The 24690-nt window shown below is 42.1% G+C and overlaps 4 protein-coding genes across 7 annotated transcripts in view; 3 read left to right on the plus strand and 1 right to left on the minus strand.

The window, feature by feature from the left end:
• Window positions 1-13069, plus strand: part of MRPL48 (mitochondrial ribosomal protein L48) — a 51104-nt gene extending 38035 nt beyond the window's left edge. For 2 of the 4 annotated variants that reach the window (XM_081239111.1, XM_081239112.1), the window contains 4 exons: window positions 149-318; window positions 9492-9594; window positions 11085-11174; window positions 11719-12024. In XM_081239111.1, the coding sequence (XP_081095237.1) occupies window positions 149-318; window positions 9492-9594; window positions 11085-11174; window positions 11719-11793 (438 nt within the window). In that variant the 3' untranslated portion in view covers window positions 11794-12024. Of the gene's footprint in view, window positions 1-148; window positions 319-9491; window positions 9595-11084; window positions 11175-11718; window positions 12025-12821 lie in introns of those variants that run through there. The other 2 variants (XR_014016269.1, XM_081239113.1) reach the window with 2 other exon arrangements.
• A 590-nt stretch (window positions 13070-13659) lies between these two features.
• Window positions 13660-14574, plus strand: LOC308620546 (adenylate kinase isoenzyme 6-like). Its single transcript, XM_081240220.1, is given in 2 exon segments — window positions 13660-14045; window positions 14049-14574. Coding segments are annotated over 2 exon segments (516 nt in total). The 5' UTR covers window positions 13660-13703; the 3' UTR covers window positions 14223-14574.
• Window positions 14575-20433: 5859 nt separating this feature from the next.
• COA4 (cytochrome c oxidase assembly factor 4 homolog) lies at window positions 20434-24364 on the minus strand. The gene is made up of 2 exons (XM_081239115.1): window positions 24234-24364; window positions 20434-21990 (listed from the first exon to the last, which is right to left on the minus strand). The coding sequence occupies exon 2, from the start codon at window positions 21976-21978 to the stop codon at window positions 21724-21726; it is 255 nt and encodes an 84-aa protein (XP_081095241.1). The 5' UTR covers window positions 21979-21990; window positions 24234-24364; the 3' UTR covers window positions 20434-21723.
• Window positions 24365-24380: 16 nt separating this feature from the next.
• Window positions 24381-24690, plus strand: part of PAAF1 (proteasomal ATPase associated factor 1) — a 47070-nt gene continuing 46760 nt past the window's right edge. Inside the window, exon 1 of the mRNA XM_081239106.1 lies at window positions 24381-24555. Coding sequence (XP_081095232.1) covers window positions 24509-24555 — 47 coding nt within the window. The 5' untranslated portion in view covers window positions 24381-24508. The remainder of the gene's footprint in view (window positions 24556-24690) is intronic.

A 24690-nucleotide genomic window follows, 5' to 3' on the forward strand; every position in this document is an offset into this window, starting at 1 on the left:
TTTATAGGTAGGATAACCTGAGAGAAAAATGGTAAACAAATTTAACTGAAAGATTGATTTTTTTAATGTATATATATCAAGATGGTATGGTTAGAATTTCTTGTACAATACTTTGATTTAGTTTCTTTTTCTTTTGTTTCCTGTTTAGCCCAGGAAGAAGAGGGGAAAAGTGGAAGTGAGACCCATTAATCTGGGGACAGATTATGAATATGGGGTTTTAAACATTCACCTGACTGCATATGATATGGCCCTGGCAGAGTGTTATGCCCAGTATGTTCACAACCTCTGCAACCATCTCTCCATTAAAGTTGAGGAAAGGTATGAAAGATGCCTTTGCATGGGATGTTCTTGGTGTGGGTAGTATGCTCTGCTTTGTTAAATGAAGTTTTGAGATATAATTTACATGTAGTAAAATTCACTCTTTTTAGGTATATAGTTTGCCACAATCAAAATATAGAACAAGTCCATTAAGTTCTTAAAACAAAAAGTTCCTGGGTGCCCAAGGTGTAGTCAATTTCCTCTCTCTTTCCTCTCAAGTCCCTGGCAACCACTGATTGATTTTCTGTCCCTATTGTTTTAAGTTCTCCAGAATATCATATAAATGGAATCATACAGTATGTAGCTGTTTGTTTCTGGCCTCTTTCACTTAGCATAATGGGTTTAAGATTCACCTGGGGTTTTGCAATATTCTGTTGCTGAATAGTATTGCATTAAATGGTGAACCTTAATTGGTTTATGCATTCAACAGTTGATATACATTTGGATTGTTTCTAGTTTATTGGCAATTATGAATAAAACTGCCATAAGCTTTCTCATACCAGTTTTGTAGGGGCATGTGTCTTCCTTCTTCTTCAATAACTACCTAAGCCTGGGATTGTTGGGTTGTATGGTGAATGTATGTTTAACTTTATAAGAAACTGCCAAACTTTTTCCAGAGTGGCTGTCCTATTTTGTATTCCCACCATCAGTATATGAGAGTTTCAATAACTCCTTACCCTGGTCAGCACTTAGTTTGTCACATTTTTTTAAAGTTATTCTAGGACATATATGGTGGTATTTCATAGTGGCTTTATTTTCTTCTTCTTCTTCTTTTTTTTTTTTTTGGCTGCACTGCCCGGATTGTGGGATCTTAGTTACCTGACCAGGGATCGAACCACTGCCACGGCAGTGAAAGCACTGAGTCCTAACCACTGGACCTCCAGGGAATTCCCCATACCACACTATCTTGATCACAGTAGCTTGATTACTGAAAAAGCAACTTTGTTCTTTATTCAAAATTATTTTGGCTATTTTAGGGCCCTGGGTTTTTCATTAAAGTTTTAGAATTAGCTTGTTGATTTCTACAGAAAAGAGCCTGATGGAATTTTGGTGGGATGTGTTGAATCTGAGGATCAATTTGAGGAGAATTGACATCTATTTTGAGTCCTCTGATCCATTAACATGGTATATCCCCCCATTTATATAGATATTCTTCGCCGCCTCTGCTTTTTACATACTCTTTGGGTTTGCTGCAAAACTGTAGGGGAGAAGAACTAACATTTACTGACTATCTATGCCAGGCCAGGCACTTTACATATCTTATCTCAATGTTTGAGAAAGTGTGGGATGCCCTGTGGTTTGCCTTAAATAACATTAAATCACATGGTGAGAAATTTCTTCCCTTTTTAATTCTTTTTAAACCTAATTATGTCAAGGAGAAATTCTTAGTGTTGTGCTGGTATGTCCTTAACACCACTGAAGTACTTCCTAATCTTTATAAGAAAGAGGGGACCTCAGGTTCAGAGTCTTTGGCAAACACCACCATCTAGCTAGAATTTTATAACATTGTTTTGTTTTCACTGTATTTATTTTTAGCTTACCTTCTTTTTATGTCAACTGATACTCATTTTTCTATTTACTGTAGTGATATAAAGTCAGGCTTATTGAGGTATAATTTACGTTAGTAAAATTCACCATTTTAGTGAACAGTTTCTGTGAGTTTTGACAAATGCATGCAGTAGAATAAATACCATCATAATCAGGATATAGAACATTTTCATCATCCCAAGAAGTCCCCTCCTCCCTTTGTAGTTAATCCCTTGTCCCACCCCAAGTCCCTGCAACTATTGATTTATTTTATGTCCTTGTAGTTTTGCCTTCTCCAAAATGTCATATAAATGGAATCATGCAATATTTTTCTGTTTGAGTCTGGCTTCTTTCACTTAGGATAATGTATTTGAGATTCATCCATGTTGTTGCCTGTGTCAAGTAGTTTGTTCCTTTTTGTTGCTGAGTAGCATTTCATTGAATGGATGTACCACAGTTTGTTTATTCATTTGAAGGACATTTGTGTTGTTTCCAGTTTCGGGCAGTTACAAATAGAGCTACTATAAACATGTACAGGTGTTTGTGAGAACAGAAGTTTTCATTTCTCTAGGAGTGTGATTGCTGGGTCAAATGGTAAGAGTGGTGTATTTTTATTTTTATTTAGTTTTAAAATAAATAAATTTATTTATTGGCCGCATTGGGTCTTCGTCACTGCACGTGGGCTTTCTCTAGTTGTGGCGAGCGGGGACTACTCTTCGTTGTGGTGAGTGGGCTTCTCCTTGTGGTGGCTTCTCTTGCTGCAGAGCATGGGCTGTAGGTGTGCAGGCTTCAGTAGTTGTGGTGTGCAGGTTCAGTAGTTGTGGTGCGCAGGCTCAGTTGCTCTGCAGCATGTGGGATCTTCCCAGACCAGGGCTCGAACCCGTGTCCCCTGCATTGACAGTCAGATTCTTAACCACTGCACCACCAGGGAAGTCCTGTACTTTTAAATTTGTAAGAAACTGCCAAGCTGCTTTCCTCAGTGGCCATACCACTTTTCACGCTAACCAGCAACATGAGTTCCAGTTGTTCCACATCTCAAGTTTCTTTTTAAAATTCATTTTTAAGTGAGTTGATTTAAAGAAAAATATTTAATAAATAATAGTTTGGGTGGTTGGTTTGCCATTGTAGCAAGGTAATACGTGGCATCATATGTGGATATGGCAAAAATTATACTTTCTTACTCAATAGATATTAGTATATTCCCATTTTATAGATGAGTAAACCAAGGCTCTGAAAGGCCAAAATTCACAGAACCAGTAAGTTGCCTGGATTTAACCCAGTTCTCCATGACTCCAGTATTTTTAATTATATAGTATTTTATTTTAAGTCCTTAAGCCAAATTTGAACTTTTAAACCTTTTTACTTAGAGTATAACTGTGCTAAATGTGCTCCTTAGAAGATTGGATAATCAGCTGTGACTTTAGCTCTCACAGCTGATAGTACTTCAATTGTTTTAGGCCTAAAGATGTGCTTTATCTTTTTCTGATGCCCCAGAGAGTTGGTTGCTCTTTCAGCACTTGACACATACCTCTATCATGTCACTTAGTGCTCTGGGCTGTAATCATCTATTCATTTGCCAGCTCCCTTCCCCCCTGACTACATGGGGACTTGTGTTCTTCTTCATTTCTTCAGTACCTAGCATAAAGCCTGCCACATGGGGAACATTAAGCCATTCTTGAAAGAATGACAAGTTCTTGAATATGACTACACAATCCAGTTGTGTAGTATTCATTTCCTAAAGTTTAATGAAAGTGCTTTTAAGTACTTAATTAAAGAACTGCTGGTTGAGTCTCTTCTTGCTCTGTGGTAGGCATTGGACTAGACATTCTGACTGGAGGATGCAAAGGTAAATGCCCGATTTCAAGGAGAGTGTGTGTGTATGTGTGTGTGCACACACACACATACACACACCAAAAAAAATAATTATAACATAATATGAAAGTGATAAGTGAAAGATAAAGTTTAATATCAGTTCCAGGAGGCAGAGTAGCATAATAATTTAGAGCAATGCTTCTCAAAGTACCACTCTGCGAAGATATCAGGAGCTTATGCCAAAATGTACATTAACGCTTTGCTTCCTTCATCAAGAAACTCTTGCTATTGAAAACAAAATGTTGATTGAATTAAAGTGTGTTTACTGACTGTTTCGTGCTTCTTATCTTGTCTTGAACTGATAACAAGCAGTTTGCTTAGCAGCTTGTCTTTGGATCACACTTTGAGTAACAAGTGGTTAAGAGTAAAAGCTCTGGAATCAAACTGTCTGCATTTAAATCCTAGTTCTACCAGTTATTAGCAATATGACCTTGAGAAATTCTGAACCTCAGTTTCTTTGTCTTCATAATGGGGATGATAATTTTCCTATTTCTTTGAGTTCTGAAAATTAAATAAGAAAATATATAATAGCACTTAACAGAACGTTGTAAACACTCTGTAAATAATATTATTGTTATTAGTAATTAATGAGATGTTTTTCAGCTGGCAGGGATTAGGGGTAGCATCTCAGACATGGTGGTGGCAAAGAGGCATTAAATGCCATTTACAGAATGTTATCATACCTACAGTGGATCAGCTCCTTGGAATAGTGTTTTAAATTTTCAGAAGGACTTTTTAAAATATTTTGTTTTTAATACCCTACTGTGAAAAGCTCTGGCTGCATTTGAGTAAAGGCAGGCAGGCAGTAACATTTGTTGAGCACCTACTATCATAACAGCCAGCCACTCTGCTAAATACTTTTTTTGTATATTATTTTACTTAATTCATACAAGCACCTTGCCATAGTGTATCAAAGCATTGATTCTGGAGCCAGACTGCTTAGGTTTTGCTCTTGTTCTGCTACATTCTTACTGTGTGATATTGGGCAGTTTCCTTAACCTCTTTGTGTCTTGGTTTCCTCATTTGTAAAACGAGGCTAATAAAAGTACCTATCTAATAAAGCTATTGTGAAAATTAAGGGAGTTAATATATTTAAAATGCTTACAACTAAGTCCAGAAACTTTGGCTGCTATTATTATTATTGTTATCATTATTATTAGTAGTAGTATAATAAAAGCTTGCCTATGGTCATAAGTGTCAAGGTCTGGATTTGAACCCACTTCTTTTCCTCCAAATTCGTAATTCCCTGTGACTGGTTCTCCACACTGCTTTTAGCGTAATCTTTCTAGAATGGAAATATGATCATGTCACTCTCATGCTTAAATTCATTCCATGGCCTCTCATTCCTTTAGGCTCAAAATAAAAGTTCCTCACATACATTGCTAGGCGCTCCATGGCCTGGGCTTGCCTCTCTCACCTTAACTCACACTTCTCTCTCCCTCTCCTTCTATCTCCAGTTACACTGACTTTGTTTTTTGTTCTTTCCCACCTCAGGAGCTTTGCACATGCTCTCTAAAGCCTAGAATACTCTTTCCCCTTCAGCTAATCAGCCCCTATTTTTTTCTTAGGCTTTATTTTATTTATTTATTTATTTTTTGTGGTACGTGGGCCTCTCACTGTTGTGGCCTCTCCCGCTGCGGAGCACAGGCTCCGGACGCGCAGGCTCAGTGGCCATGGCTCACGGGCCCAGCCGCTCCGCGGCATGTGGGGTCCTCCCGGACCGGGGCACGAACCCGTGTCCCCTGCATCGGCAGGTGGACTCTCAACCACTGCGCTACCAGGGAAGCCCTCTTAGGCTTTATTTAATGTCACTTCTTCAGAGAACCTCATTAAGTTAGGTCTTTATGTTATATATTTAGGAGAAGTAAAGTGTATATTCTTCCCTGGTGGCGCAGTGGTTAAGAATACGCCTGCCAATGCAGGCGACATGGGTTCAAGCCCTGATCCGGGAAGATCCCACATGCTGCAGAGCAACTGAGCACATGCACCACAACTACTGAGCCTGCGCTCTAGAGCCCTTGAGCCACAACTACTTAGCCTGCGTGCCACAGCTACTCAAGCCCGTGCACCTAGAGGCTGTGCTCTACAACAAGAGAAGCCACCACAATGAGAATCCCGCACACCACAACGAAGAGTAGCCCCTGCTTGCTGCAACTAGAGAAAGCCCGCACGCAGCAATGAAGACCCAACACAGCAAAAATAAATAAGTAAAATAAATAAATTTATTTTTTTTAAAAAGGGTATATAACTTCTCTTTCAAAATGCTCATTCCTTACCCTCATAATTACTTGACTATTATTAGACTCTAAGATATGTAAGGCAGGGATTGTTTCCGTCTTCATCAGCAGTCACGCTAAGACCTTGCCCAGTACCTGACACATAGTAGGCACTGAATGAATATTTGTTGACTTGGATTGAGTTCCAGTAGGCATGAACATGAATTCTAGGATGACAGAATGAATGATGTGCTGCTTTTTGCCTCTTTCCTGGTTCTTTGCTCCAAATAGTAGAGCATAAAGAGATGTTCATTTTTAACAATTCACTTCTCTGCACTGATTGAGGTTTTCAGACCATCATATCAGGCATTCTTACTGCCCAGCTTTTCAGAGATAAAATGATTTTCTTTTCTTCTGATTTTCATTTTATCTTGATCCATTTTTCCTTTAGTAGTTGGGGGTAGGGCTCTGACCTTGAGATGGAATTGAGCAGGAGAGCTGTGTGCTAGCTTTTGTTCTATAAATGGTCTGCCTTGCTGCAGCTGCAGCTCACCCAGAAGATGAGAGGAAGGGGCCTCTCCTGTGGGTCCTTTAATTTGCCTGCATCCCTTGCTGAGCAGGTGTCTGGAGAGATGGAAATCTTACTCTTCTGGGAGCAGTTTCCAAGCCTGAAGCTGACCCAGCTCCTGTTCTCTGTGGAGAGTAAAAGCATCATTCATCATCATTCTCTGTAAGGCTGCTCTTTCCTTTTTTTTTTTAATCCACTTACATTTTTTAAAATGGAGATATAATTTATATATAGTAGAGTCCACAGATTCTAAGTTCCCTAGCATCCCAGCAGGGTCCCTTGGGTCCTATCCCAGCAGTACTCTTAAAAGCTAGCACTATTTTGTCATGTTAGGTTGACTTTTGAAATTCAACTACTTCATTTCTTCCCTTCTGTTTTTTTTTTAATATTTATTTATTTAGTTAGTTACTTTGGCTGTGCTGGGTCTTAGTTGCAGCATACGGAATCTTCATTGCAGCCTGTGAGATATTTTTTTACTTGTAGCGTGCGGACTTCTTAGTTGCGGCATGGAAACTCTTAGTTGCAGCACACATGTGGGATCTAGTTCCCTGACCAGGGATCAAATCCGGGCACCCTGCATTGGGAGTGTGGAGTCTTACCCACTAGACCACCAGGGAAGTCCCTTCCCTTCTGTTTTTACTATCTGATCATCCAAGTAATGTTTATTGCAGAAAATTTGGGAAGTACAGAAAAGAGTAGATATTAAAGAAAAAGATACCTATACTCTTACTACTCAAAGGCCTATTATACTTTGAAATGACTAGAGTTCTCAGTATTTTTTTTTATCGAACTATGCCTGGTTTTTCTGTCGGTTCTCTTCGAGGGCCTCATGCCTCCTTATTTTTGTAGAATGCCATTTTTTGGAATGGCAAACATCTATGTTCATTCTTTACATCTTGATAAAGCCCTACCTCACCCATGAAGCCTTCCCCAAACTCTCCCCCTTCTCTCCCTCTTGTCCCTGTAACGTTTGGTACATACCTATATTGCCTTTGTCTTCCTGTAGTGCAGGTGTTTGTGTACATACCTGTCTCTCCAAAACACTCTTAGCAAGCTCCTTGAAAGCATAGACTGCATAGTGCCCACCAGACTGCCTAGGACAGACAGGATCTCAGTAAATGTTTGTTGAAAGAGTGAATGAATGAATAAACAAATCAATGGAATCTTGTAAGTGTTGAGGAATAAAATGCATGTTTAGTGGCAAGAATGAACAATTCTCACTTTATTCAGTCTTATCTGTGGAATGTCAAAAAGGAAAAAGAGCATTTTAGAGTGCTGTTTACTTTTTTGAAAGCTTTTACATAATTACTTTTTTTGATTTTCCATAACAAGTCTATGAATGCATCCCAATTTTTTTTTTTTTTTTGGCTGCACCACATAGCATTCGGGATCTTAGTTCCCTGACCAGGGATCGAACCCATGCTCCCTGCAGTGGAGGTGTGGAGTTCTAACCACTGGACCGCCAGGGAAGTCCCCAATTTTTTTATATAAGGGAGTTATTACCAAAGGTAAATTTGAAGAGATCAGAGATTGTGCTATAAAATGGAAAGGGATGTTATTTAGGGAGGCTATCTGGAAGTTTGCAATACCTAGCATTTACTCACTGTTTATAAGGGCAAGGGAATTGGCATTTGTAGGCACAGTACACCTGGCAAATTACTTATGTAATCTTATTTAATTATTGCTACAACCCTATGAACTAGGTATTATTATCTTCATTTAATAGCTGAAGAAACTAAGACTCAGAGAGCTGAATTAGTTTGTCCAAGGTCAAATAGGTAGTAAGCGGCAAAGCCAACATTTAAATCCAGTACTGACTCTCATGTTTCTAATCCATTTTCCGTTATGCCAAACTTCTTTTCGTAGCAGTCCATCTGTAGAGGGCCATACTCCTTACTCTTAATTGATGAAGCTTTGTGTGGCATGAAAATTCAGCAATCCTACTGTTGTTATTATTATTCCATTTATCTTTAGTTTGAGGAATTTTTGATAAGATGAACACAACACTAATACCATATTTCTGTGTAGCCATCAGTCCTATCTCATCACCATATCTGAGTCTCACAATAGTCTACTGATATAAGCCTAGATTGTAATCCCCTTTATACATGGAGAAACTGAGGCCCAGAGTGGGAAGGGACTTGCCTAAGTAAATATTGCTAATAAGTGACAGGGCCAAGAATTGACCCCAAGTCCAGCACTCTTTATTGTGGCATGGAGGTCTGCTGAAGCCGATTGAAGTGAGCAGAGACTACAACAATGGTTCTCAACCTGGGGACATTTAACAATGGTGATAATTTTGATTGTTAGCACTCCAGGGGTACTACTGGCACTTTCTTGGTGTAGTGGTTAGGGATGCATACTCCAGCCCCCACAACAAGAATTATCTGTTCTAAAGGGTCAGTAGTGCTGATGTTGAGAAATCCTGCTCTAGAACTGGAGCAGGGGACTTCCCTGGCGGTCCAGTGGTTAAGACTCAGTGCTTCCATTGCAGGGGGCACGGGTTCGATCCCTGGTCGGGAACTAAGATCCCACATGCTGCACGACACAGCCAAAAAATTTAAAAATAAAATAAAATAAAAATAGAACTGGAGCAGGATTGGGTTTCGTGCTTCGTTTCTTCAGAAGAGGTGAAATACCCAAGGTTAACCTCCAAAGTGTACCTAGTGATGAGCTTGATTCTTTTAGAACTGGCTATTCTTTAGTAGCAGTAAATACTTAGTAATCACCAGGTTTTATTCAGAATGTTATATTAGGTATGACTGGGGATGCAGAAAAGTATTAGACATGGTCTGTCACCTCACGGAGTTTAGAGATTTCTGGAGGAGGCACAAGAGGATCTGGTTACTTTGCCCCTGGCTGAAGATAAACAGCCCTAGATTGCAGGAGCTACTGCGTGCAGTAGTGGCTGTACTCAGGGACTACCCTGACTGAAGTGGTGCTGCTGGCTTAAGGGAACCCTCCCAATAGCTGACTCTTCCTTCCCACAGTTATGCGATGCCCACCAAAACCGTGGAGGTGTTGCAGTTGCAGGACCAAGGCAGCAAAATGCTCCTGGACTCAGTTCTTACCACCCATGAGCGAGTGGTTCAGGTAGGTACTCTGGGAGAAATTTGAAATGTATTTGCCTCTCCTGGTTCTTTTCTCTATCCTGATCTCTTGGTTGAGCTTCAAACCTGCTATCCAGTTGTCTACTGGGTTTCTCCACTAAGATGTTCCACAGGTGCCCTCACTCAGTGTATACAAAACTAATTGTAGAGGGACTGATGTTTTTTTCCTGTAATCCTCCTCACCTTTGAGCTTAATGCTTGACCCTTCTTTGCCCTTGGGTATCCATTCATTCTCCAAATTCAGTGGCTTCTACCCCTAAAAATCTTTCAGATCCATCCACTTTGCTTTACACTCATATCAATGTGATCGTGTCATTGTCCTGCCTAGAACCCCTCAGTGGCTTCCCTTTCGCTCTGTACCCATTAGCAGCACTCCTCTTTCCCCATCCCCCCAGGTCCTGGCAACCACTAATCTGCTTTCCACTTCTATGGTTTTATCTCTTCTAGGCATTTCTTCAAATGGAATTATATAAAATATGGCCTTTTATATCTAGCTTCTTTCACTTAGCATGTTTTCAAGGTTCATCCATGTTGTAGCATGTATCAGTATTTCATTCCTTTTTACTGCCAAGTAATATTCAAATGTATGGACATCACCCCTTTTTGATCCACTCAAGAAACATCAGGAAGGTAACCAGAGGGATGTTAAGGTAGTAACACCCTAAATCTATGTTAAATTTTTAAATAATTAAAGTACTTACAATCTTGGTTCTTTAAATATTATCAGGAATAAATTATTTGAGCTACATTTTATGACAGCTCTAACTTGCCACTGAGGCTCACAGGATAAAGTGTGAACTCTTTGATTAGCACCTAAGTGCCTTCATGTTACTCTTCCAGCTTTTCTTCTTCACACCCCCTTTCATTCCGGCCACACATGGCACTAGTTTCAATTCCCTAGTACTGTGCTATTCCTCCACATTTTACTGAATATTGCTTCCTCTGCCTTAAAAAAAACTCCACACTACTGTTGAATTCTCCCGATTTACTCCTGTATTTCAAGACTCTAACCAGATGTTACCTCTTTTGGAAGCTTTTTCTGACCCTCCTGATTGTTAGGTAGGTGTTTCTCTTGTGGGTTCCCACAGCCCCCTGCATGCCCTTCTACCACACATCTGATTTAACTCTGGATTCTCAGCACAGGGTCTGACAACATCAGGTCCCGGTCTATGTGGGTAAACCTGAGTTGATTCAGAAAGTCATCCTGGACTTGACCTCTTGATCCAGTTATGACATTCATTGCCTACAAGAGCAGATATTGGCCATGACCATCTTAGTAACCAGAAACCAGACAACTTGGTAGATCAGCAAGAGAAATCCTGGAAAGTCTGGGCTCCAAAACCAGCTCTGGGTGTTAATCCTTCACCCAAAGGCCCTCTAGCTCTGCTGCAGCTGACATTTGAGCCCTTGCCATGTCTGCCCAATCACCTAGGTTTCAGTGCCTCTCTTAGAGCATCTTCTTTCCTTTTGCAGATCAGCGGTTTGAGTGCTACATTTGCAGAGATTTTCTTGGAAATAATCCAAAGCAATCTTCCTGAAGGAGTCAAACTGTCAGTGAGGGAGGTAGGTGCTAATTTGAGAAGAGGCCTGCTGGTGGGCTCAAAATATGGAATAGCAAATCTGGACTGGCTGGCTTTAGAAACAGAAAGACATGTGAATAATTTAGCCCAGATAATAATCATCAGGAAAGGTGTGCAGGCTGCTTGACCGTGATCATTATTCTGGCTTTTCCAGTGCATCAGGGATGATGCTTTATAGACCATGGAAGTTGAACTCCATCACAGCATCCTGATATTAGGCGTGAGCCCATTACACCCACAAATTCCCTCCCTTGAGGCAGATGTATAGCAGAAAGAACATGATTTACGATCACATACAGTGTAATTAAACAGAACACAAATAGGGAAATGTACTTAAGGCAGGGAGAAAGTCCAATTCAACGTTGAATCCTTGATACCTAATATAAGTCTGGTACATAGTAGCTACTCAGTAAAAGTTGAATCTAAATCATTTTCTACAGAGCTGGCTGATGGATCCTTTTCTGATGCTGGGCATATTTGAGTAACTCTGTAGTAATTCCCTCTTATCTTCTTTTTCTTCTCCTCAGCACACTGAAGAAGACTTCAAAGGAAGGTTCAAAGCTCGGCCAGAACTGGAAGAACTGCTAGCCAAGTTGAACTAGCTCCCTGCAGACCCTTTCGTGCCATCACTGGTGATACTGAGTGGCGACGGGAAGAGCTTCCTGGGTGGCCAGAGTCAAGCAGCAGACCCTGACCCTCAGTATCATAAGTACCCATCTCCACAGCCAGGGGTGCCTCCTCTCCTCTGTGGAAGAGTGCTTGCTGATGGTCACCACTTTCCTTTGAGCCAACCCTAGGTATCTTCCATCTAATAAAAATCTGCTGTTGATGAATGTGTGTGTATGTGAGAAGTCAGTCCACCCTGTCGAGTATATTTAACTAAGGGATTCAATTTCTCTTTGCCTGGTGCCTTAGCACATAAGCATGTCCCCCTTCAGTATTTCTGCAATTAGAGTGAACTCATCCTTTAAATCAACCTGGCATGGAGTCCCTTTAGTGAAGCAGACGATCGTAAGTAAACTCTCTGTGGATAGAAGGCATAGGGAGGGAGATTTTGTATATGAAAAAAACCCTCGGGCCTCCCTGGTGGCGCAGTGGTTGAGAGTCCGCCTGCCGATGCAGGGGATACGGGTTCGTGCCCCGGTCTGGGAGGATCCCATATGCCGCGGAGCAGCGGGGCCCGTGAGCCATGGCCGCTGGGCCTGCGCATCCGGAGCCTGTGCTCCGCAACGGGAGAGGCCACAACAGTGAGAGGCCCGCATACCGCAAAAAAAAAAAAAAAAAAAAAAAAAAAAAAAAAAAACCCTCCAGATAGGATCAGGGTCTGTCCATAAGTGAAAAAAAAGTACCTTGTGGGGTAGTGAGTGACCTGTCATAAGTATGCAGGTAGATGTTACATAACTGCAAATTAGGGTTGCCTGGAATGAGTTTAAGCAAAGAATTAAAGGTTGATCTTGGTCACGTATCAGAAAACTACTACTTGTGAGCCAAATCCCAACAACTGCCTATTTGCTTTTTAAAAATAATTTATTGAGGCGAAATTCACATGTCACAAAACGAACCTTTTTTTTTTTTTTTTTCCGGTACGCGGGCCTCTCACCGTTGTGGCCTCTCCCATTGCGGAGCACAGGCTCCGGACGCGCAGGCTCAGCAGCCACGGCTCACGAGCCCAGCCGCTCCGCGGCATGTGGGATCTCCACGGACCAGGGCACGAACCCGTGTCCCCTGCATCGGCAGGCGGACTCTCAACCACTGCGCCACCAGGGAAGCCCAAAACGAACCATTTTAAAGTGAATAATTCAGTGGTATTGAATGCATTTGCAGTGTTGCGCAACCTCTATCCAGTTCTAAAACCCCATTGTCTGTTTTTGTAAATAAAGGTTTATTGGAACAGAGCCCTGCTCATTCATTTACACATTGTGGCTGCTTTTATGCTTCAATGGCAGAGTTGAGTAGCTGTGACAGAGACTGTTATGCAAAAACATTTTTACATGGTCCTTTATAAAAATAGTTTGTCAAACCCTGATCCAAGTCATTGGTTCTCAAACTTAAGCATACATTAGAATCACCTGCAAGCCTTTTAAAAATATTTAGTTATTTATTTATTTATGGCTGTGTTGGGTCTTCGTTGCTGTGCGGGCTTTCTCTAGTTGTGCTGAGTGGGGACTACTCTTCATTGTGGTGTGCAGGTTTCTCATTGCGGTGGCTTCTCTTGTTGCGGAGCATGGGCTCTAGGTGCACGGGCTTCACTAGTTGGGGCACGTGGGCTTCAGTAGTTATGGCTTGCGGGCTTTAGAGTGCAGGCTCAGTAGTTGTGGCACACTGGCTCAGTTGCTCCGTGGCATGTGGGATCTTCTCAGACCAGGGCTGGAACCCGTGTCCCCTGCATTGGCAGGCGGATTCTTAACCGCTGTGCCACCGGGGAAGCCCCTGCATGGCCTTTTAAAACACAACTTATGGTCGCGTGTAGGGCGCCTGTGCAGAGGCGTCAGGAGCCAGCACGGCGAGGACCATGTTGCTTCCGAACACCCTGCTCACCGGTACACCAGGGGTTGGAAAAACCACGCTAGGCAAAGAACTTGCATCAAGATCAGGACTGAAATACGTTAATGTGGGTGATTTAGCTCGAGAAGGGCAGTTATATGATGGCTATGATGAAGAGTATGATTGTCCCATTTTAGATGAAGACAGAGTAGTTGATGAGTTAGAAAACCAAATGAGTGAAGGTGGAGTTATTGTTGATTACCATGGTTGTGATTTCTTCCCTGAACGCTGGTTTCATATAGTATTTGTGCTGAAAACAGATAACAGTGTTTTGTACAAAAGACTTGAAACTAGGGGTTATAATCAGAAGTAACTAAAAGACAATATTCAGTGTGAAATTTTTCAAGTTCTTTATGAAGAAGCCTTGGGATCCTACAAGGAAGAAATAGTGCATCAGCTGCCAAGCAATAAACCAGAAGATCTAGAGGATAATATCAATCAGATATTGAAATGGATAGAGCAGTGGGTCAAAGATCATAGCTCTTGACTTAACAAGAATGCCACTTTACAATCACTCTTGATACCTCTCTGCTGACATCATATAAATTGTTCAATTATCAGTATCAGTACAACTTTCTTATTGAAATTGTGCTGTTGGACTCATAGGTGGATAGTATAAAGGTTTATGTTTAGTTTTTTTCTCCATGAGAAAGCTAAACAATCTCAAATATAATGAATAGTATTATTAAGGATTGAGAGTTAAAACTGTAATTTTTTAATGCTTCAGTTGCTAAAGAATAAATAAATCTGATTTTAAAAAACCCCAAAAAACAAAAAACAAAAACACAACTTACTAGGCTCCATCCCCAGATTTTCTGACTTAGGAGATCTTGAGCAAGGGTGATGCTGCTGCTGGTCCAGAGTTACCTCTTTCAGAACCACTAGTCTAAGTTGACCTCTAATGTTTTTCCTATTCTGAGCATTAGTGCATTCATACTTTTGTACAGAATAGCTATAATTTATTGAGCTAGACCCTATGCTAGGTACTACATTAGCTCTAATCCTCACACCAGTTTTTTAGGGTGTATATATGAGTGTGCGTGTGGATAGTAACTGTATCTGAGTGTGAGTGTATCTCACTCACATTTATTGAGCCCTAATTTGCTATATACTTTATACAGATTATCCTTGAGATTGATGGTATTATCTCAGTCTTACAGGTGGAGAAACTGAGGTTTGGAGAGATGAAGTGACTTCCTAGGGTCACACAGTTATTAAGTGGCAGACCCTGTCCCCGCCTACTTTTCTGGAATACCCCTGCATAGAGGTCTGTGGGACCTTAGAGCATTCTTAGCATTGTGTGTACTTTTCTGAAACTCATCAGTTTCAGTCCTGAAGTTATTTTGTTTTTTTCGACTTGGTTTCCAAAGGCAACAAGAGGAAACTCAGATTTCCTCTCAAGGTGTAACACTAAGGGAGGGCTGTCAAGATAGCAGGTGCCTTCAATTAAAATGCTTTTCTGAATTCAAATTGAAGGCTCAGCAGGCCAGGACTTACAAGTGAACCCCTTTGGGAGTGTGGGCAGAATTTGCCAGGTGAGGACTGATATTTTGGTTGCAGAATTGCTCATTGCCGAGTCTCCTTTAGGGAAGATGAAAGAGCAGCAGCTAATGGATGAGTGTAAAGTTGGAGGATGTGTAGTGACTTGAAGATAAAAAGGTGAATAAACGCATGTATACACACAGACACACGCTGCCTCCATATCATGTGGGCAATGGGCAATGTCATGTGGACCCCATTTAGGAGTCTGGAATACAGTGGTATTTTCCAGTTGCCCACCTTTCCTTGTTATTAATTTGTGAAAGCACGATGTAAGGTTTCATAAATTGACAAGATATTAGAGCTAAGGGACCTTGGAACCCAGCCAGCCTAAAGCAAGTGCAGGTTAGGGGCCCAGGAAGGGCAGTGCTTTACTCAAGGTGACAGGGCACCTCGTTGGCAGAGCTGGAAGCAGGATTCAGATCTCTTGATTCCCAGTGCATCACTTTCCATTACATCACTGAGGGATGAGTCAGGCTTCTCTCTTAAACAGGAGGCTGCTGGGTTCTGTCACCTTGGAGCTCTTGTGTCACTGACCTAGTTGATTTATCCTCTGACCAGAGCCAAAGGGCTTTTGTTGCTCATGATTAGTCTGACCTGAAACAAATGGAAATTGCTCATAATGCCTTATCCTGGTAAGAGGGACAGATATTCTGATTGCTAGAACCTCAGAGTTACAAAACAATTATAAGCTTCATTTGATTTTCCAGAGGGAAATGAACTTCCCTAGGATCACATGGCAGTGAAATCAAATGGAATGCAAATCTCTGGGCTCTAGCTTGAAAATACCATCCCCTCCCTTCGTGAGACAACCTACAATATTATAAAGAAAAGAGGCAGACAAACCTGAGCTATTCCTAATTTCTACATTTATTAGTTTTGAGGCCTCAGGTGAGTTATTTTAACCTCATTAAGCCTCAGTTTTCTGATCTGTAAAGTAAGGATAATCCCTTGTAGGGGCTTGAGATGGAGATGATGTATAAAATGGGCAAGCATGTGCTCAGTAAATGTTAGATTACCTTCCCATCTAAACCTCACTATACATTTTTTTTAAGTTTATTTATTTATTTAGGCTGCCTCGGGTCTTACTTGCAGCACACAGGATCTTCTTTGCAGCATGTGGGATCTTTGGTCGCAGTGTGCGGGCTTCTCTCTAGTTGTGGTGCCCAGGCTCCAGGGCATGCAGACTCTAGAGCACGCAGGCTTGGTTGCCCTGTGGCATGTGGGATCTTAGTTCCCTGACCAGGGATCAAACCCGCGTCCCCTGCATTGGAAGGTGGATTCTTAATCACTAGACCACCAGCAAAGTGCCTCACTGTACTTTTATAAAAGATTATTTTTTCACTGAGGTATAATTTATCTATAGTGAAACACACAGATCTTAAGTGTATATTTGATCAGTTTTGAAAATGCAGTCACCTATGAAACCTACACTTATATCAAGTTAAAGAACATTTCCATTTCCCCAGAAAGTTCCCCTACATTCTTTCATAGTCATTCTTCCCAGAAACAACCACTAATCTTATTCCTATTGCCATAGGTTAGTTTCACCTATCTAGAACAATATATAAATATCATAGAGTTATAACCTTTTGTGTCTGACTTCATTCACTTACCCTGATGTTTTACCCACATTGTTGCATGTAGCCATAGTTCATTCCTTCAGCATACGTTTAGTTTTGAACCCAGTTAGGGTTAAATTATGCCTAGTACCGCTGCAAAAACATGAGAGCTAGGCAAGAGAGAAGAAAAGGAAGGTCAATGGATTAGGAATCAGGGTAGCTGGGTTCTAGTTTTGGCTCTATCAATGCATAACCTTTGAAATAATCTGTTTTGATCTTCATTTTACAGATGACTTAACTGGCCCAGGAGGGAAAGAAACGTGTCCAAGGTCACTCACAGGGATAGCTCCAGGTCACTCAATTCCTGGTTGAGTACACATTACTGAGATTTTTAGAAATGGATTTTTATGTGGATCAGTAACTTTCAAGAAGGACCAAATGTCCAGGTTAAATGGGAAGTTTTCCTAGTGAAGGCCAGTGGATTCCTCAGCTTGTTTGTCCCTTTCTTCTGGCTGGGGATGCCTTGTTCCTCCACCATCGAGCCTAAAAATTGCCAGCTGTGGATTCTGAAAGGGTATTTTTTAGTTGGACAGAAAGAAATGGAATCTGGATATTCTGGCCATTCAGACAATATAGCAACACTCAGAGACCCCAGTCCCCACTGTTCTAGGATGTAAAGTATGTAAAGCTCTCTAAGCATGCATTGGGTTATGTCTGGAACTAGACCTGCTGACAAGGCACTACAGACAGAAGCAGCCAATGTGTCTTGTGCTTGTTTAATCTGTACTTTAATCTTTGTGCCATTTTTGTCTTCATATGTCTGATCTCCCTGGAGAATTTGAAATGATTCATTTAGTTCTTAAACCGCACCCCCCCGGAATAACTTTCATTCTCAGACATTTCAGGTTTGGAGAATCAGCTCCATATTTAGACAGAATAGCCAGGCTCTGAAAGATGTCCAGGCTCTGAGGAATGAAAAGTCTTCAGAAGATAACTGCTAGAGAAGGAAAGAACCCCTCCTGCTTCCTCTGCCTGTTTTAAGTCCCTGCTGGAGCAGAGCACGGAGCCCTAGCTTTCCATACAGTGGAAAAGTATATAAGGTTTCAGCCTGGACTTCCTCCAGTTCTCCTCGGATTTCTAAAGTCAGCAGCCCAGGATTTGGTCTGGCAACTTTACCTGAGGGAGGAAGAGTGGGAGGAGTATCTCATTACTCATCTAGTAAAACACTTTACGGTGCACCTTTGTACTGAGCACTGGCCATATCTCCAGCCAAGGAACTTGCAGGGAAGAGCCAAATCATGAGTCTGCCCTAGGCCTAGCCAACGGTGGCACCCAGCCAACAGATCTCTCCACTCATCCCTGGCACCAGGCCTCTCTGCAGAGGTAGATGTAGAGTGTATAGGGATAGGCATGGACCACCCTAAACTCCCAGTCCGTGGCTGTTGGCTACAGAGCCGAGAGACTAAAAAACCATACTAACCTAGAACACTGTGGGGAACTTTCACTGGTTAGTTTCCTTTTTTATAAAGCACTAAAAAAAAAGTAAAGTAATATGTATTAACACAGTAAGTATGGTTACTTACTGTGTGTTAAGCACCATATACGCACTGGATGCTTGTGAGAGAGAACAGAGAATAGCACAGGCTTTAGAACATACACTTGGAGTCTGACGCCCAATCTGTCCTTTATTTCCTCCTCTCCTAAAGGAGAGTTAGTAGTGTTATGAGGATTAAATGAGATAATGTAACTCAGGACAGTGACTAGCACACAATAATAATAATAGCTAACATTTAGTGAATGCTTACTATGTGCCAGATGCTATTTCTAAGCTCTTTACCAATATTGACTCATTCTTTCAACAATCCTATGAAGAAGATCTACATTTATTAGCTTTGATGCCTTTGAGGAAGGTATTATAACTGCATGTCTACAGAAGAAAACACAGATCCTGAGATGTTAAGTAGTTTGCCCAAAGCCACACGGCTAATAAGTGGCATAGTGGAATTTGAAAGCAGCATATCATAGGGATTGAGAGCACAGACTCTGGAACCAGATAGCCTGAGTTAAATGCTTCATACATACTAGTTATAGTAGTTCAATAAATACTAACAACTTTTATTACCAGGTATTTATATATTACCTCTCATTTAATTCTCTTAGTGTACCTATTAAATAGGAATTATCCCCATTTATTGATACTTGAGGAAACAGGCTTGGGTGGCAATAGAGCCCTCTTTGCCCAAACACATTCTGTGACCGTCCCAGCGTTAGCTCCCTGTCAACTGGAGTCCTTCCAAACCTGCTCCCTCCACTTAGCTGGTTTGAAAGCCATTCCTCCTGCTGAGGTCCTTCCACCCTTTCCCTTTGCTAGAATACCCTGCCCCCCATGACCTATTATTTCTATTTTAATTATACAAATTAATATATAGGTACATTTCTGTTGTAACATATTTGAATAAGAATACAGTCCTTACTGATAGAACTTCACACTGTGACCACTTATTCACTGTTATAAACAATGCTGCAATGAACATAATAGATGTTTAAGCGGATTCCTAAAAGAGGTTAAATATTTAAAACAGTTGTAGATCTCACCAAATTGCCCTGAAAAGCTTTACTAATTTATGATCCCTTCAATAGTGTGAATGTGTCTGTTTCTCTCCATCCCCACCAACACTGGTCATTATAAATACTTTTAATTTTTGTCAACAGGATCATCTAATAGTACTTTTGTTTTTAAAATCTGTATTTCTCTGATTATAAGTGATGTAGAATATATTTACATTTTCGTATGTTTTGGGGGCATATTTAACTTTGTTCACTTTTCAGTTGGGCTATTTGCTTTTTCTTACTGATTTCTAGTTTTTTTTTTTTTTTTTTGCCGCACCATGCGGCACGCAGGATCTTAGTTCCCCAACCAGGGATCAAACCCGTGCCCCCTGCAATGGAAGCAGTGTCTTAACCACTGGACCACCAGAGAAATCCCTCTAGGCACTTTTTATTTGTTGCAGATGGTAATCCTTTCTGCTATATATGCTACAAATATGTAGTGTCTACTTCATCTTTAATGGTGTCAACTCAACTACCTCCCTTCTCTTTGAGATTCTTGCTGACAGCTGCAGTCCACACTGCTACCTCCGATGACCCACAGCACTGGGTACACATGGCCCAGCAGAGATTCATTCATCCTTTTACACACACACACACACACACACACACACACACACACACACACACACACACACACACACACACACACACACACACACACACACACACACACACACACACACACACACACACACACACACACACACACACACACACACACACACACACACACACACACACACACACACACACACACACACACACACACACACACACACACACACACACACACACACACACACACACACACACCCTTCTGCCTGAAGGCTGAAATTGGATTTTATTGTTCTTTGAACTCATATTCCTCATATCTTCTCCCCTTCTCTCTTTCTCTCCTTCCTGAATACCAACACAAAGGCTCAAAGTAGTTTTAGGGCCTGCTATATTTCAGACTTGTGCTTCTAATATATATATATGCTTAAGAAATGTTACTGGGCTTCCCTGGTGGCGCAGTGGTTGACAGTCCGCCTGCCGATGCAGGGGACACGGGTTCGTGCCCCGGTCCTGGGAGGATCCCACATGCCGTGGAGCGGCTGGGCCCGTGAGCCATGGCCGCTGGGCCTGTGCGTCCGGAGCCTGTGCTCCGCAAGGGGGAGAGGCCACAACGGTGAGAGGCCCGCGTAACGCAAAAAAAAAAAAAAAAAAGAAATGTTACTGATGATGATGAGAGCATATGACCCTTTGCATTCCAGTTCCATAGCAGGGGTCACCCTCCCAACTCCCTTCCCACTCCCAAATGTCAGACAGAAAGTAATAGACTGGGTAATGCAGTTCCATGGAAGAAAAATGAAAAGTGGTGGCAACTGTTGTGAACTGGAAAACACATCCACCTAAAAGAGAAATTGTTAATTCAGCTCCAGCAAATTGTTAAGTAAGAATATAAGCTCCATGTTGGCAGCTTCTCCACTTTTCAAAAGCTGAAAATCTGTATGTTAAATGTACTTTTGAAATGCCAAGCCAACATTGTGTGTTTTTTTGTTTGGGAACATGTTGAGGTCAGACTCTTCATCTGTTAATGCAACAGAGTCTGGCATATGAGAGGCACTCAGTATTTGTTTTCCCATTTGCCTTCTTCCTTCCATTAGACTGACTGAAACATCCAGAACAACTGATGAAAAAGAAAGTCATTTACATCATTGTCAGGAATTAATTAGTTATTCTAGTGTTGTTTTGTTTCTCTCTTAAACCAGACTAAAGCAACACAAAGGCAGAGATCATATTTTCATCATATCAATTTCCTACACAGTGCCTGGCACATGAGAAGGTCTCAGAAAAACTTGATGTTTTTGAACCAATGACTGAATAAATGAAGAACTGACTAGGTAACCAATTTACCTTTAGATTGTAAATTTACTTTACAATTAAATGTCCATGTAATCAGCGCAGTACTTGGCGCACTGACCCAAGATGTAGCGTAGGAGAGCATCCCTTAACCCATTTCTTTGTTTTACACGGCAAATACTGGTCAATATTTAATATCGGTGATATAAGATGGGTGAGGATGTGTGGGATCTCAACATGACAATATGACTGCTCTTTATGGCAGTCATGTCCAAACCCATGGCTGCCTGGCTCTCAACCCCAGGCCCAAATACTATCCCCAAGTCTTACACTTCTTGGCCCACACTTCCACCGTGGAAGGATTTCTTTCTCCCATGATCTCTCTGGGTGCTAGTTTCTGCAGGGCCATCCTCTGGGGACAGGTGGTGTGAGGTCTCAGCTGTGGGCACTGCTTTGCTCTTTCCTCCTCTGCAGCTCCTCCCGTCGCCTTGCCTGCTGTTCACTCATGCAGTCCCTAAAGGCCTGCACCTGTGGCTGGCACTGTCGCCAGTCCTGGTGCTGGGCCATGCACTCCTGCACTGCATAGTGGGAAGCAGCACAGCCAGAGCGGGAGATCAGCTGGTCCAGTGGGTCCTCTTCTTCATCTTCTTTCTTCACCTGTCGGGACCAGGTATGGCCTTGAGCTGACATCTTTAGGAGTCTCTAGAACATCAATGGAGGCAAGGTTAGAGTAGGGACATGATTATATATGACACTGTTCCTGTTATAAATAACACTGACCACTGCACTGTTATAGCCTATTTAAGCATATGTCTCCCCTTGAAGGTTGTAAGCTATTTGAGGACAGATACTGGGCCTGATTCACCTTGGTACCCCTAGCACTAGGCCTGGCAGAAAGCAGGCCTGCAAAATGGTCTAAACTGAACAGAATGAGATAAAGTGTATGAGAATACTTAGCACAGCACTAATAACCTCAAATAGATTCTACTAATGGAATCTGAATTAAGTGAAATGTTTCCTTTCTGGGGAAGCTATGTCCTTTTCTCCAATTAGCCTTATTCTATGTCTGGAAAAGAACAAAGTTTAGCACTTAGGAGAGTATCCAGATATGTGTAGAGTTTGACATATGAGAGAATGGAGAGAGTTGTGTGGCTGTAACATAGAGCATACAGGGTCCAGGGCAAGAAATGAGTCTGTGAGGTGTGAGAGTATTTAACGTGAGGTGTATCTGCCCAGACTGTCTTCCTACAATCATCTGCTTCAGAACACCTAGCACAAGGTAGCATACAGAAGGAACTTAAGAAAGGTTTGAAGATAAATGACCTCAGCCTTTGTACAAATTCTACCATGACAGACTGTAAATGAGCTAAGACTACTTAATGCTTTTCCTGGGTCTCTGATTCATTCAACAAGTGATCACTGAGTACCTATCATGTACCAAGCACTATGCTAGATTTGAAGATACAGGAATGACCTAGACAGACACAGTTTCTGCCTTCATAGAGTTTACAATCTAGATAAGTAGGCTGTTTACTTGTGTACAGTGTGTACAGACAGCTAAGATTGGGAAAACAGTGGAGGAATACCTAATCCAGACAAGGGCAGGAACAGGCAGGGAAGGCTTCTTGGAGAAAGTGATTTCTAAACTGAGGCTTAAAGGATGAAAAGGAATAAGCCAGAGATGTAAAGAATATTCCTGGTCAATGGAACAGCAAGGTGGGGGTTTGAGACAGAATTTGGCATGAGAGGAACTGAAAGTTCTACGTGACTGGAGAACAGAGTATGAGAACAGGAAAATTAATGAAATTGGTGAGTTGAGAAAGTATCTGATCATAGGAAGGCCTCATATTAAGGCGTTCAGAGGGCAATGGGGAAGTCACAAGAAGGATTTAAGAACTCTATAGCCCTACACAAAACTCATTTGCTTTAGAGGCAGTATAACCTAAGGGAGGAGGGGGAAACTGGGCTTTGAAAACAGACTTGGATTGGAAACTTAGCTTTGTCACTGACTCACTGGGTGGTGACTTTGAGCAAATCACTTCAGAATCTCTCTTGAAAAATAGAGATCAAATCTACCTCAGGATTGTTGAAGACTAAATGTGATAGTGCGTGTAAGGAGCCTGGCACGTCCAAAGAGTTGGATAAGTAATAGCTCCTATGTTTTCCTCTTCCTAAATACACTGTGAGCTCTTTAAAGACAAGGGCAGGGACTTCCCTGGCGGTCCAGTGGTTAAGACTTTGCCTACCAATGCAGGGGGTGTGGGTTCGATCCCTGGTCCGGGAGCTAAGATCCCACATGCCTAGTGGCCAAAAAACCAAAACAGAAAACAGAAACAACACTGTAACAAATTCAATAAAGACTTTAGAAATGGTCCACATCCAAAAAAAATCTAATAAATAAATAAATAAAGACAAGGGCAAACCTCTTGGAACAGTGCGGTGGAAAGAACAGTGCCTTGGATCCTAAGCCAAGAAATCTGGGTTTAAATACTTTACTCACTTTACTATGCACACACCTTAGCATGCAATCTTTTTTAGTTTCCTTCTTAAGGTAATATTTAACTCTTAGAATTACTGTAAGGATTAATATCCTGATAAGTCACAAGTGAGTGCATGGGCTACAATAGGACTCAAGTAAATGCTGCCGTATTCTTTCCCCACTACAACCTAGCTTCAGTCTTCCCTAGAGTAAAAAAAGGAAGACCCTCGCTCAGAGATCAAGACAGGCTAAATGGTCGGTAGCTGGTTCGCGGAAACCGGCCGGGCAGAGGAAGGCACGGTAAGGACGGGAAAGCAGAGAAACCCAGGTGGCTAAGTCACCTATGGCTTCTCTGGCTCCTCTCCCACCTTCAGAAGAGGACGCATGCGCGTGCGCGGCCGCTGGGCACACCCCCAGTTGTGCCAGCTAGGCTTCACGGCGCAAGATCGCGGCACACAGTGCTCACCGAACACGCGGACAAGAGGACCCGAACGCGCGCTCCTGCACAGCTGCGTCGGTTTTGCAGGCACTTGGAACTCTTCCGACTCTCCTGTCAGGAACCAGCCTCCTGTAGGAAGCGCGGGCGCACAAAGGGGCGGGGAGGGGAAAGAGGATCCACCGCGCATTTTCATTGGTGGCCTCTCGGTGTAGATCCCGCCCGTCGTTCTCGACGCAGCGCCCAAGCGGGGACCCACTTCCGTGAAAGAGCGGAAGACGCGGGTTGGTGGAGGCGGGATCAAGATGGCGGCGCCTTTGAGGATTCAGAGCGACTGGGCCCAGGCTCTCAGGTGAATCTAGGTCCAGAACCGGGACGGAGGAGGCGGGTAGCAGATGTTGTGTTTAGGTTAAGGAGAGCCATGCCCGATCCAGGATATCCGTAGGGGTTACCTCATCAATTGTTGAGGGAACCCTGGGTCTAGAAA

Source organism: Mesoplodon bidens (genome assembly GCF_964165515.1).
Source record: "Mesoplodon bidens genome assembly, chromosome: 7".
Lineage (NCBI taxonomy): Eukaryota > Metazoa > Chordata > Mammalia > Artiodactyla > Ziphiidae > Mesoplodon > Mesoplodon bidens.

Bases quoted from the DNA above. Each gene is read 5' to 3' on its own strand.
- COA4 (XM_081239115.1), bottom strand. From the start codon at position 21,978: ATGTCAGCTCAAGGCCATACCTGGTCCCGACAGGTGAAGAAAGAAGAT.